Source organism: Condylura cristata, unplaced genomic scaffold (assembly GCF_000260355.1).
Source record: "Condylura cristata isolate star-nosed mole 26May11 unplaced genomic scaffold, ConCri1.0 scaffold00001, whole genome shotgun sequence".
Classification (NCBI taxonomy): domain Eukaryota; kingdom Metazoa; phylum Chordata; class Mammalia; order Eulipotyphla; family Talpidae; genus Condylura; species Condylura cristata.
In genome coordinates, this window is record NW_004567102.1 from 68,779,364 (window position 1) to 68,793,783 (window position 14,420).

A 14,420-nucleotide genomic window follows, 5' to 3' on the forward strand; every position below is an offset into this window, starting at 1 on the left:
ATATATAATTATATACATAAATGGATATATAATTATAAAAAGGAATTTATAAAAATGGATATATAATTGTAAAAAGGAAATTACATAATAAGGAGAGGTTTCAGTGATTCAGTGGACAGGTCACTAACTGCTAACACTATAGAATTACCCATAGCCCTCATCATAACTTATGCCTCCCCTGCTCGTCTTAAGACCCATTTTCATTTTATCAGGGCATTTAAATTTTTGTTTCTACAAGTTTGCAACTCTTAGTTGCATATGGTTTTGTGAAATGATAATTGTTTACTGAAATAGAGTATCTATTTATCATGAAATAGAGATGCCCTCAAAGGAAACCAACTATAATAAGCCAAGAATAAGGGGGTGATTTGACTAAATTGACCTCACTATTTCAGATATAACTGAAATATCATTTTTACATAATATCAATGACCTACTATACGGCTCTTACAAAATGTGTTACATCTTTACTCCACTGTAGCCTGGACTTAATAAATACAATCATACTGGAGTGGAGGAGGGAGAGAGGATTACTGCTGAGGAAACAATCATTTGGATCACTAAATAGTGTAAGGATAGGCTGAAACAGTTATAACTTAACACTAAAAAGATTTGGGATTTGTTTAATTCAAGTGGATTTTTTGACTGCAAATGGATTTAATTTTTGAGCATTTATTTATCTTCTATTATTTTTATTGAGGTAATACTGGTTTATAACACTGGATATGACTTAAGTTTATAGGCTCAAATCTCTTCACATGTATACTACTGTGCACATCCACCGCTAAAACATCCAAAACTCTCTACCAGAGACCATGGTACCCTTCCTACTTTGCTTCCCACCTTCACCATCCACTCTCTCAATCTCAATCTGACTATAGATTTAAATAATAGAATTCTAGGTTTCAATGAAATTGTTTCTATTCCCCAATATGTACATTTTTAGCCTTTCTTTGTTGTTGCTATTATTGTTGAAAGTCTTGTTTATAGTCTTTATGAAGACCATATATGTATATATATTGTATTCTTTATAATCTTATCCTAGCCCAAAGTAAAAAATAAAAATAAAATAGAATGCCACTGTTAAAAAGGACCCTGGAGTTAGTAGTCATAGCAAAAATCACCATCAAAACAACAGCTAATATTTTAAAGCATTTATTCTATGTTAAGCACTAACCTAAATTACATATATCATTGCAATTAATGCACTCAAAATTTAAAGAACCCATCCATGCTGTCACTATGTTAAATACAAGGACAGTGAGACTCAGTAAAGTTAGGAAATTTTTCCAAATTCACATAAGGGTGAATTGTATAAGCAGAATTTTCATACAAACCTTCAGTTCAAGGTTTCTATTGTGCTACAATGACTAAGAGAGAAACATTAGGACAAAATTGATAATTCCATTAAGAATCTTATGTGTGTAATAGACGTGGGCATTATATTTCCATCCAGCATTTCATTCACTCCTACCCAAATTAATTTGAGAAGTATTATACTTTCTATCTTTCTTGGGCATTATGGTCAATTTTGCAGCACAATTAAAAGAAAAAAGAACTTACTGATTCATTTGAGAGGAAGTTTAGTATCTGCCTAACATTCTAGCTGAAAATAATACTTAGACTTTATCTAAAATATGTCAGAGTGACCAGCTAAAAAGACCCTAGTGCAGTCAATTAGCTGTTTGTTTTGTCTATAGAGTAACCCCAAAAAAAACTTTTGGCAAATTTTATTACAGAATTGGTCTAATACATTTCTGTTTCTGTGTGGGAGTTTGTGGCATACTCAAATGCATGGGATGAAGAATTCCTAAATTCTTCTACTAATGGGTCCTTTAGAATTGATTTAAAGCTTCTAACTACAGAATGGTCCTCCTCTTCCCTAGGAGGATTGCCCTTTGAAAAAATCTAGGAATGAGTCTTGGATGACCCTTCTTGTCATAGATCATGAATCTGGATGTAAACTCTTAATCCTGATGATTCCTCAAAAAGCAAAACCAAGATGAACATAGTCTGAGGTTGCTGTGCTTCTTGTTATTGTCTTTGGTATTTTGATGTTGGGAGAGAGTATACTCTTGAGAGACAGAAGATTACTAGGCATAAACTCTCTTAATCTTGAGTAGATTGAAAATTGGAAAAATAATTAAGAAGAAAAATCATCTCTCTCATTAATATCTAAGATGCAAATGCTATGAACTGCTTTGAGTCTCCCCACTCCCAAATCCATAGGTTGAGGCCTTAATCTAAAATGAGACTGTATGTAGAGATAAGACTTTTAGGAGGTAAGCACGGTTAAATATGTCATAAGGGTGGGACCCCTAAACATTGGTGACCTTAGAAGAAGAGGAAGAATGAAAGGTCTCTCCACACACATTTTCAGAGAGAAGTGCATTTGAGGACAGGGTTAATGGCAGCCATCTGCAAACCAGGAGGAAAGTCCTCACCAAAAACCAGCCATGAAGGGCACCCTGATCTCACACTTCCAGACTCCAGAACTACAAGTAAATTAATGTGCTTAAGTCACTCTGTCTATGGCATTATGCACTGACAAAATAAACTACTATCCAATCTCGAAAACACATCAGAAAATTGCAAATTCAAAAGGCAAAAATTTCCACTTGCTCTCAACCCTTATAAAGTTACCTGCTGTATGACCAGCTTTATAGAAATTAAACAACTCAGGAGGCGTTAGTGAATGTCAGTGAATGTTATTAAAAAGCTTTAACAAATTGCACATTTTCACTGCTCAATCCTTGAAACTAGTAGCTCTATAAAGCCATTTTCCTAGCATAAGTTAGTGAAAACATTGATTGGAAATGTAACATTGATTCTTATTCTCAGATATGTAGTCAGAAGTAGGTCGTCAAATATTTCAAGTCATTCTGATTTTTCGTCTAATCAGCACCAAATAGAACTGAAGCCCACTGGTACTTGATTTGAATGAATTAGAAACCTCACAGAGAACTTACGGTCTGTATTTTTCTAACAAATATAACATTCCATTCTATATAAAATTAACTTTATTATTTATGCTACAAATAGGCTGCCCAAGATGAAATTGGCTTTCCCTTTTTCCTACTTACGAATCCCCCCCCAGCTCTGAGTTTTAGCAGAGCATATTTAGAGCATAATTATGATTCTAAAATTTCCATGAGCTAAAAGGACCCAAAGGATGGAATAGAAGTAATATATCTGACTTCCAGATCCATTATTAGAAAGAATTTGTTTGCCCTCTACCCTCTTTTTCCCACTTCTGGAGGGATAGTGAGGATGAGCTGGATTCATCTATGCCCAGCTATATACTCTGAGTATACAACTGGGAAAAGTAAGAATAAACAGCTGGGACAATGACAGAGTAAACAAAATTAAACCAAGTAATTCCAGAACATGTTAGTAGTTTAAAGTAAGGATTCTGTAGACAGCCTATCTATGTTTAAAACCAGACTTTTCCATGTAGCTGCTGCTGCATAGCCAGTCTCCAAGGATGGCATGCCCCTGCTCACACCCCCACTACTGAAATGCCTCCTGGTATTCTTGCTCTTGAATTGTTCCCTCCCTTTGAATCCAGGCAGTAGCCGTGAGTCACTTTAACCAGCAACATGAGATCATAATGATATTGTGTAACTCTATGAGTCTAGGTCATAAGAAGACCTTCAGCTTTTGCCTGGGACTTGAGGAAATGACACATAGAAAGAGGCTGGCTACCATGAAAGAATTTCAACCATCTGGGACTGTCAGGCTGCAGAAGTCATGTAGAGAGGCTACAGAGACAGATGCCCTGTGAGACCCCAACTATCCCCGCCATCCCTGAGAAGAGCGGGGTGTATGGAGGAAGGCATCCCCATTGACATTCAGCTTCATGCAGCCCTCCAGATGACTCCAGCTCCAGAGAGATGCCGCCTGCCTGTCACAACATGAGCACCTGGAGAAAGAGCCGGCCAGGTGAGCCCAGTTACTCCATAAAGCAGAAGTCACTGTGATTCAGCAATTTAGACTATTCCGCAGCAGTAGACCACTAAAATGCCAACTTTTGGGATTAAAGTGTCTTTATCTTTCAGTGCCTCGGTGTTCACACCTGTAAGGTACTCGCCTCATAGGTTGTTATTAGAACTAAAGGAGTTAATCCAGAAGGGGCTCACGACAGCACTTGGCTTATGGTAAATACTTCGTAAATGTTGGCTATTATTACTTATGATTAATAGGATAATGAGAGAGAAACATTCTTAGATACTCGGGGAACCTCTTACATCAAGGGTGACCCTTGAGCTTAGACCTAAAAAATAAGAAACTGTTATTGGGCACAGAGAAGGGTACCCCAAAACTGTTTGCTCTAAATATATTCTGCCATCTGCCATTTCAAGGCAAAACAGAGTCCCGTGCATAAGACCTTTAATGAAAAGGAACTTTAACATAATTAGTGGACAAAAAGAAAAGAGGAAGAATAAAGTTTCCAAATCAAATACCCATAAATACCTATCCCCTTGTGGGAAAAATGCCCAGCCAATAGGATTAGCCCAAAGCACTGAGACCCAAGAGGCCTAAGAGCTTGCTACAAGTCTAACGCACTTTCTGATCAGGACCCATAGAAAAAGGTCAGAAACAGCCAGACAACTCTGGAAGGAAAAGAGCAAAATCAAATAAAGATAAAAGCTGCCATTGTTAATCTCCCCACATCTCTTTCACCCAGTCCAGTTTCTACACATGTCTCTCTGCTCCTTGTGCCTCCTCCAGGTCTCCTTCTGGTTCTCAGTCCAGCTTTCTTCTTCCCGTCTCCCCTCCAACTCTTTTTCTCTCTGTGCTCAGCTCCACCCTCCCTTGGGTGGGACAGGGAATCTGGAACCTCCCTTTTCCTGGAGGCTCTGTTAACAAAACCAGCCATGCAGAGAACCAGAAAGGGGTCTTCCAAAGTGAGACAGAAGCATGCTCAAGGGTCCTGGGAACAGTGTCCTTGAGAGACCAGACAAAGCCAGTATTACTGCAGGGTAATAAGCAAAGGAAGAGGTCACACAAAGCATAATAAGGAATTTGGATTTTGCATTAGACATATCGGGAAGTTTGGAGGGATTTTAAATAAGGGGATGACTTGGAATATTCTATTGGGAATAGACTTTAGGAGATTAAAAATAGAAACAAGGCATTCTGCTCCCCACTCTGTCTCTGGTGAATCCTCTCACCACACCTGTGCCTCTGGCCTGTACCCCAGTTCTGTATGCATAAATAAATAAATGTTTTTTTTAAAAAAAGACCCTTGGGAGACTGCTATAATCAATTGAATGATTTTGAAGAATTTAGCAAAGAAGATGGAGAGAAGAGGGCAGAATTGATGATGTGCTCATTAAATGTGTACTCCCGGGCCCTCCCTGGTGGCGCAGCGGGTTAAAACACTGCACTAGAGCTGAAACCACTTCCGCATGAGTTCGATTCCTGCCTGCCCCGGAGGAGATCCACATGGCGAGGCAGACCTCTCCTGACCCTCCCGCTGCTCCCCTCAGCAGTGTACTTCCTCGATCTGCCTGTTCTGCTCCCACTCTGTCTCTGGTGAATCCTCTCACCCTCCACATCTCTGGCCTGTACCCCAGTTCTGTATGAATAAATAAATAAATATTTTAAAAAAAAAATGTGTACTCCCATGGCTGCCCTTCAAGCTCCTCAGTTCGAAATAAGAGCTTATTTTCACTAGGTCCTTCTGGAGCTTTTATTACCAAACCCCCCTCGGCAGTGTTCTTGGACTTTTACTCCAGAATGGCTCAAGGCTATCTCATTGTTTTTTTAAAGATTTATTATTTATGCTTAAAGAACTGGAATGCAGGCCAGAGGTGTGGTGGATGAGAGGATTCACCAGAGACAGTGGAGAGCAGAACAGGCAGATCAATGAAGTACACTGCTGAGGGGAGCAGCGGGCGGGTAGGGAGAAGTCTGCTGTACCATGTGGGTCACTGCCCTGGCCTAGAATTGAACTGGTGCTACTGTGGCTTCAGAGAGTTTTATAATGCAGTGCTTTAACCAGTAGCACCACCAGGGAGAGCCTGAGGCTATCTCATTTTATATAAATCAGGGTTCAGTTATAATAGCTCGTTGTTAATAAACAAGGGATAACAGTAAGTTTTTTCACACTTATATTTTTATTATTCAAATAAGAAAAACAATTCCAAGCAATCTGGTTTAGTGGAAATAGTTATATCAGGATGCAGGATGCAAATTCAAGGGTCATTACTGTTGCTGATGACTAAGTAACCCTCACCAAATTCCTGACCATTGGCAGTTAGCCCTTTCCAATTCCAACAGCCCATTACTTTGTGGCTTTAAAAAAAAAAAAAATATTGTGTGACCTGGAAATGTTTCCTATTCCGGAGGTCAGGACTCATACTCACTACTTTTCTGCTGGTCCTAGCATCTATTCTTCATGACTCTTGGCTCCTCAAGGCCTGAAACGAGGCCCTCATCACTAGGAGACTCTGGTGTGAAGGACCTCTCCACTTGACACAAGCTGGTCTGCTTCTGTTGCACAGCCATTAACAAATTACATTTAGCATAGAGATGCTTTCTAGGTATGTTTCATACAATTCACAAAACTTTATCTTTTTCAGAAAAATTGAGGCTTTGTTTTTAAGTTTCATATTAAGACAAAGAAATTTACCACTCAGTCAAGCTTTCCTAAAACTTCCCACATCAGGGGAGAAGACTCTGGCATCCACTTCTGTTAAGCTTTTCATTTCATCGAGCAATTTTTTCTTCACTCATGTCAATAGAATTCTACATAAGACATGGAGGGAAAGATAACTCTCTAGTGCCTGATTGAAGACATGTTCAACTTCCCCCCTTTTTGTCTAACCCTAATGGGAGATAAGGAAGTAATTTCAGTATTACAAGTATTAGGAGACCATTTAATTGGATTTGTAGAGTATTGTTTTCTCTCATCGTCTGCCTAGGTTTCCTTCATGTCACTTGTTCCCAAGGCCAACTCTACCCTTCAGGTGCATAGACTTGGCTGCCTTCAAAGTTACTTTACAGGCAGTGTGAGATGCAATACTACCTCTTATCTCTAAAGAACCAGAATGAGTCTTTCTGTGTGCTTTATTGTTGTTTACCACCGTCTGATCTGCAACTCCTTATATTAAAGGTGAAAACTAGGTTCCAGGTAGAGTGAGCACCAAGAGGACTTCTGATTACTGAAAGGTTCTATAGCCACTGATTATAAATGATGCCAGGTAAAGACACGAGCAACATCCAGCACCACCATCACCAACCTTCTTGGGTAGCATCTAATCTTCCTTGTGCTATTCACGATTCACACATTCATGTTGGCTGCCAAATTATAAAAGGCTGGCACTGTTATAATTTGGAACAAGTAACAGAAGATAATATTCACATTGTAAAACAAATTTAAAATTTAAGTTAAAAGAGTCAGATTTCAATGGGCTTAAGTGCAGACGGTGGAAATCAGTCCTGAGCAATGAAGGTACAGTAACAACTGTGCAGAATGGAGATGAGACCAGCACCTGTTGAAGTGGTGGAAGTTACCATCAAATCAAGAGAACCACACATATGGTTAATTAGAAGTGAAGAGAAAAAGATAAGTGACAGTTTTGACAATTCTCACCCCTGTGTGTTCTGGCCAAATTATGGGTAATACAAGAAAAGGATTAAAATTTGAATTTAAATGGATATCCCCCTCCCACAAAATAAAACCTGATGGTATAGGAGGTCAGTTCAAAAGAAGCTCAGTATGTTCTTTTCTTCTCATAAAAAAGGAAGCAAATCATTCCAACCAACTGCAGCCAAATCAAATTGGAACTTCCTGAAAAAGTATCAGTTGATAAACCAGGACTTAAGCTCAAGGATACATTCCACACCTAATGTGCATTCTACAACTTTTGAAAATAAATTTTCTTTAGCACTGACTTGTTCAAAGATAGCCTTCTTGCTAGACAAATTGATAGGCATGGGCACTAAATTGGCCCGATGTATTTGGGGCTTACTATCACTTAAAATAAGGTGAAACCACTCAGTAACCACCTCATGTTTGCCAACCAATAATTTTCTATTTATTGTTGAGTCAGTATTATTCAAAGTATTTTTCTTATATTGAAAGAGTCAATACAATTTTTCAAATCTGCTTCTCTTGTCACAGAATATAGTTTATGTTTTGGGAGAATTTAGCACAGCTTAAGTTACAGCTTAATTCATTTGCTCAGTAGAATCCAACAATAAGTCATTTCCCCTACTCATTTGTCCCTAAGTGTTTATTAGCAGGAATAGAAATAAAATGTCAGGAGAAAGAAGAAAGTATTATTCACATCAATCTACTTTACGTAAAACTTTACAAGAAGATACCTAAATTAGTTCACATTTAGTTCCCAGAGTGGTAGCTAACTGCGAGAGAGTTTTCACAAACACCCAATGTTTATGATCAACCCACTGGCCCTTCCTTTCCTGCCTAAATGTATCATTGCAGGATAAGTAGACTTAATTCTTGCTTATCTAAAAAAAAATAATGATGATGATAATTGCAATATTTGCAAGACACAGAAAACAGCTTGTGACATGGAATTAGTTTTGTTCCCTCCCTTCCAGAAATAACTATTGTAAAGTTCAGACCTTAAGAAAATAGACAAAAATCTATTCAACAGTCGGTATTACTACAATTGTTTCTTTTCCCAAAGCAGCCTGAGCTGACTACCAACAGAATTAGAGTCCCCTCCCCAGTTATCCCCACTCCCAAAAGAAGTATCTCCAAGAAGCAAAATTTTTACAGTTTAATAGTCTGGTATGTGGTAAGGACATAGTTTTGATTTTTAATTATTGTCACACTCCAGAGACCAAATGAATAATGGGGTTTATTTTTATAAATATCTCAGTAACTACACACACACACACACACACACACACACACACACGTCTCACAAAATATTGGCTAATGCCCATTTTCACATACTTCTTTTAGTCTAAAAATAACTTTAACTTTCATGTCTTACCAACACAGAGAAAAGGGAGGGCAAATCAAAGGAAACTAGTTTCGGAATCAGTGGGGAAATGTTTAACAGGCCTGCTGGGTGTTCTCTTAATGCTGTCTTGGATCTCAGATTAAATTATTATACTTTCTGTGTTGTAGTACTAGGTCATGTGTTACACAGTACATGAAGACAAAAGCAACTTCAACTTGATATTTCAGTCATTCCTGCTGTGGGAAGAGTCCTTTCCTGGTTTATAACATCAATCACTCTTGCAATAAATCTTCATGGTGGATATGGTCATTTAAATCTCCACCTGCACAAACAACAGAAAATAAGAGAGCTCATAAATCTCTACACTGGTGATTAACCAGGTTTGGATCCTGGGCAAAGATATTATTGGTGGGGGGGGGGCTCACTATTTCATTAATAAGGACTGATTTGCTGACAATCTGTTTAGTTTACAGCATAGGGGGAAAAGCAAACAAGACCCTGCTAACAAAACAAAACGTTAGAGGTTAGTGAATTCCCAGCTGAGCCCAGGATTAGAGATAGGATAGCTCAGTGCAGAAGAGGGGTGCAGACTCAGCCAGAAGCTCAAAAGCTGCTCTTGCATCTTGCTCCAGCCACTTATCTTCAATGTGTAACTGTAAGGAAAGACAGCCTAGGGAACTAGTAAGAGGAATTCACACACCTATCTCTGATTTCATTTCAATTTCATTCAATCTTTAAGTTCCTGGTTCCCTTTGTTTTACTACACACTCCCCAGGTTTCTTTATCCCGGGGGAAGATGATTTGAGCTGGGGCTAGGAACAAGGAAGGGAAATGGATGATTCTGCTCAGTGTTGCCTAATTTCAGCTTCACAAACTGACCCTGCAGCGAGAGCAGAGGCAAAGGCAGTGGTTTGGGGAGAGAGGAAACGAAGTCAGGCACAAGGTGATGTCTGACAGATCCTAAGACACTTAGGACAAAGTCAAGTGGATTTCTATAAATTTAAGGGGAAGTCGTAATTTTATTAAGCAAAGATGAGCAACCCAAAAAACATTTTGCACACTCACATCTCATCTCCCCCATTCCCACTAAACTGTGTGTGGTTGTGCAGTAGCCAAACACGGTTGTGTACACAGAGGCAGATGCTTGACAGTTAAAAGTCACCAGGTGCAGGCGGAATTTTTGATACTTTTTCGGTCATCACCATAACGGTTCTATGGGGCACTTGTTCTCTTAATTTACCCCACGTGAAAAATAGGAAGCTATTTTGGGAAAGCCCCAGTCTTACAGAAGGCAGTTGATCCCTGTTTGGATTTTAGTTGATATTTGCTTGAACAGGGGAGGTGAAAGTGACGATCAGGAAGGCTTTTGTCAGATTTTAGGTGGAAGAGGCCACAGGGAGGGCAAAAAGATCTGGTGGGTTCTCAGTAACCGCAGGCCTGGCGTGGTCTCTTCCGAAGGCCTCAAGAGACCGGCAGGGACTAGGGGCTGTGGGTGGGGCCTGCTCCTCCTAGGCCCCGCCCGCAATGGAAGAAGGTGACTAGTATTTTCTGGTTGCAGTTGAATGCGTTTACATTGCCAATTGGACATCGGGGTCTGTGCAAGAGTTTTGTTCGGTTGGTGAAAGGGGTCTGGGAGCCTCCGCTGGGGCTTGGCAGGCCCCTCCCCTGGGCTGCGAGGATCCGCCCCTCTATTCCCCAGATAAATTCCTAGTGTCCTCCAAATTCCTCAGCGCTCCCTCACACTCCCAAAAGGCCACGACTCCACCGGAGTGGGGAAACAGAGCGCCGACTTCCTTCCCGCAGTAGCCCCCCAGCGGCTTCTTCTCAACATTCTGCAAAGGGGGCAGGGTTGTGAGACCCACTCAATCTCCAGCTTCAACTCCACAGGAGAGGAGACTGCTCCACACACCACACTCAGGGGGTCCGTTGGTTTAGGGGTCTCCCCTCCTCTTTCTTTCCTCTTTCTCCTCTCTCTCTCCTCCCCCACCTCCTCCTCTCTCTCTCTCTCACTCTCTCCCCTCAAACATGTCCACCGGCTCCCTCAGCGATGTGGAGGACCTTCAAGAAGTGGAGATGCTGGACTGCGATGGGCTGAAAATGGACTCGAACAAGGAGTTTGTGACTTCCAACGAGAGCACCGAGGAGAGCTCCAACTGCGAGACCGGCTCTCCCCAGAAGGGTCGGGGCAGCCTGGGCAAAAGGAGGAAGGCGCCCACCAAGAAAAGCCCCTTGAGCGGGGTCAGCCAGGAAGGGAAGCAGGTCCAGCGCAATGCGGCCAACGCGCGGGAGCGGGCCCGGATGCGGGTGCTGAGCAAGGCCTTCTCCAGGCTCAAGACCACCCTGCCTTGGGTGCCCCCAGACACCAAGCTCTCCAAGCTGGACACGCTCCGGCTGGCATCCAGCTACATCGCTCACTTGAGGCAGATCTTGGCTAACGACAAGTACGAGAACGGTTACATTCACCCAGTCAACCTGGTAAGTTCTCCCGTGTGGCTGCAGCGGTCTGGGCGCCCCCGCCCTGCGCGCCCGCAGTCTGCCCACGGTGCGTGCGTGCGTGCGTGTGATTGAGAGTGCGTGTGCGCGCGCCAGGCAGGGCAAGGATTGCTTACTTACTCGCCTTTCGGGCACCTCCAGCCCAACGCTTCTAGGGCATACGTGCAGGCGATCTCCACATGGCCCTCGCTCTCAGCCCCACGATCCACCAGAGTGGAGATGATTAATGCGAGTGTCTGACGTGGCAGCCCAATTAGGAGTTTGCAAGTGTGCAGAACTTGGAGAAGGCGATCCCCGCACCCGCGCCATCGCTCTCGAGGCTGGCGTGGGGCTTCAGCGCGGGACCACAGGGAACAGCAGGCTAAACCGCGAGAGGCATTTTATTAATCTCTTTGTTCTTCGTGCATCAATTCCCTCGTTATTCTTTTAACTAAAGGGCAGGATTTGATTTTCCCCTCAAAATGTTGCAAATAAAAACACCCAACTCCATTTCTTTTCCAGATATATTCAAGCTCATTTAGCTATGAACATCTTCATGCCCTTCAAAATTGTTATTTATGTTCCCCAATTACTTAAATATTTTAAGAGGTGGAAGAAATAATAGTAGTTTTAAATCCCAGAAGTTCTAGTGGATATCGGAATAAATAGTAAAATTTTGTGACTACCAGTGTATCAGTGTAATAAATAATATTAACATAGGTCACTTTCAAAATTTAAAAACATGTTTATCCTAAAAGGTGATACCCTTTTTTCCTTACTCGAAATAAAAACTATCTATAGCAATGCTCACTGAGCCTAATGTTTTTCTCAAATAACTTTACTGCCTAAGAAATATATTTTCATTCCTCTTTCATTTCACTTAGTTTGAAGACTTCTAGACTGTAAAGAAAAACAAGTTACTAGCACCTCTGTTTATATATGATAAGAAGGAGAGGTTTTCCTCTTAAAAGTCAAGTCTTATCAGCCAGCAATAGCGAGGGAGGTTTGAATTGTCTTCTCACCAAATTAGTTTCAGGAATTGGGGGGAGGGGATGCAAAACAACATTTTGCATTGAAAAATATCTCCCCCTCCAATTAAAAGTTTATTATTTTGATTGAGATAAGTAAAAACCTTTTTTTTTTTAAAGCTGGAGCTAAAATGAAAGTAGTGTCTAGAAAATTAACAATTGCTTCTGCCTTTATCTTTCAATAAGAAACTTAAGTGAGTTTTACTATAAACCATCAAGGAGAAAAGAAGCAGCCTTAGCCCCTTATGAAGAACATCTTAATTTTTTTAATTCGCATTGGATTTTTCTTTTCCTTAAGAGTTAGCAAGCATTTAATTTAGAAACTGGTTAAGCCGCCTTTTTGATAGATGAAGGAAACGAAAGTTGGCATTAGAGAAATAGATGGAAGTAAAAAGCCAGAGGGCCGCTGACTCGCGGCGGTCGCAGACAGGGGCAGAAGGGCACTTGGTCTTGAACCTGGTGCCAGTTGGCACGAGGTCATTCTCAGCGTTCCTGCTCAGGCTCGCTGTAGCATCTGCCACAAATTGTGCCAGGGCATACTTCGGACTGTTTCAAAGGCCTCTTCCCTTGGGTCCCTCTTCAAACTCCGGATAAAATCCTTCTTTGCTCCACCGCCCGGAGCTGTGATTTGGCGCCAAGGCTACTTTTTGCTCTCTCCAACCCACAGGCTTTCAGACCGGGCGTAAATTACAGCGATAACAGGTCTTTCCAACTCCCTGCGGGTCCCCACCTCTTCTCCCCTAGGAAGCTTGCAGACTACTCCACCCCTCCTCCACCCCCACTTACCTCTTCCATTCTCTTCTCCTCCGCAGACGTGGCCCTTTATGGTGGCCGGAAAACCCGAGAGTGACCTGAAAGAAGTGGTGACCGCGAGCCGCTTATGTGGAACCACGGCGTCCTGACCTTGGAGGTGCGAGTCTGGGAAAGGCGCGCTCCCGACTGGAGCCGGCCCCGGGAAGGCGACCCTGCCCTTCCAGCTCTCTGTCTCTGCTTCCCCGCTCACAACGCTCCTCTCCTTTTCCCACCCCGCAAAAACACTTTACAGCGACGAGGAGATTCGTTTCCAAACCAGAGGAGATCATTGTTACTTACAAAGATTCCCATCTATTTAACTTTATTAACTTCTACCGTGAATGACTCTTCGAGCCTTGCTGGTCCAAGTGCAATATGTAATTATAAATATATGAATAGATAATAAGAGCCTATCAATGTGTATCTTTTGTACAATATGTTGTAAAATGTAGATCATAGATTAGCTGACTTTGACAGTCACATTTATAAAATATCTCACTTAAAGATTAATATTTTTTCAGACAAGTTTTGCTACTTTCGAAATAAATCTTTCTATATATTGCTAAAAGCCCTGACATTGGTGTGATTTTTTTTAGAAACTGCATTTGGAATTAAAAAGTGGGCAACTATGGGAGAAATTTGTTAATAAAAGTGGTGCTTTTGAACTTCAATTAAGTTATGAAGGCAGAAGAGATTTAAGTGTGATTACCCCCCCCCAGGAAAGTACAGCTATTTTTTTCACTGAGACCTCACAAAGAAACCCTGGTCTCTCAAGGCTGCAGGTTACTTCTAAGACAGCTCTAAGTGTAGTTGTAAACCAATAATCAAAAAAGTGTCCGAATTAAAGTCATTACAGTCCCACAGTTCAAGAAAGAAAGAAAGAAAAAATCAGAAAAGGGAGCTCCGATTTTCAATATTCCACAGTATCGTTGCTGACAGCGACAGAAAGATGAATTCCGCCTTTTTTTTTTTATATATATAACTTTCCAAACGTGGAGATGAACCCGAATAACCCAGCCCTGCAAACCAGAGAAGGAATAGCAGGAGCTGCGAAAAATGTCCATCCCGTACCTCATAGGATGCGCCGTGCGGTGTCCACAGCACTGCAACGTGCACTATACGTATCTTGCTAATAATAACTTCATTAATTCTAACAGTGCGCATAGCAGCCTTTCAGTTAAGG

At 41.3% G+C, this 14,420-nt stretch overlaps 1 protein-coding gene across 1 annotated transcript; it reads left to right on the plus strand.

The window, feature by feature from the left end:
• The first annotated feature begins 10,682 nt into the window (after positions 1 to 10,682).
• Positions 10,683 to 13,805, plus strand: TCF21 (transcription factor 21). The gene is made up of 2 exons (XM_004673867.1): positions 10,683 to 11,420; positions 13,258 to 13,805. The coding sequence occupies exons 1-2, from the start codon at positions 10,971 to 10,973 to the stop codon at positions 13,345 to 13,347; spliced, it is 540 nt and encodes a 179-aa protein (XP_004673924.1). The 5' UTR covers positions 10,683 to 10,970; the 3' UTR covers positions 13,348 to 13,805.
• The last annotated feature ends 615 nt before the right edge of the window (positions 13,806 to 14,420 follow it).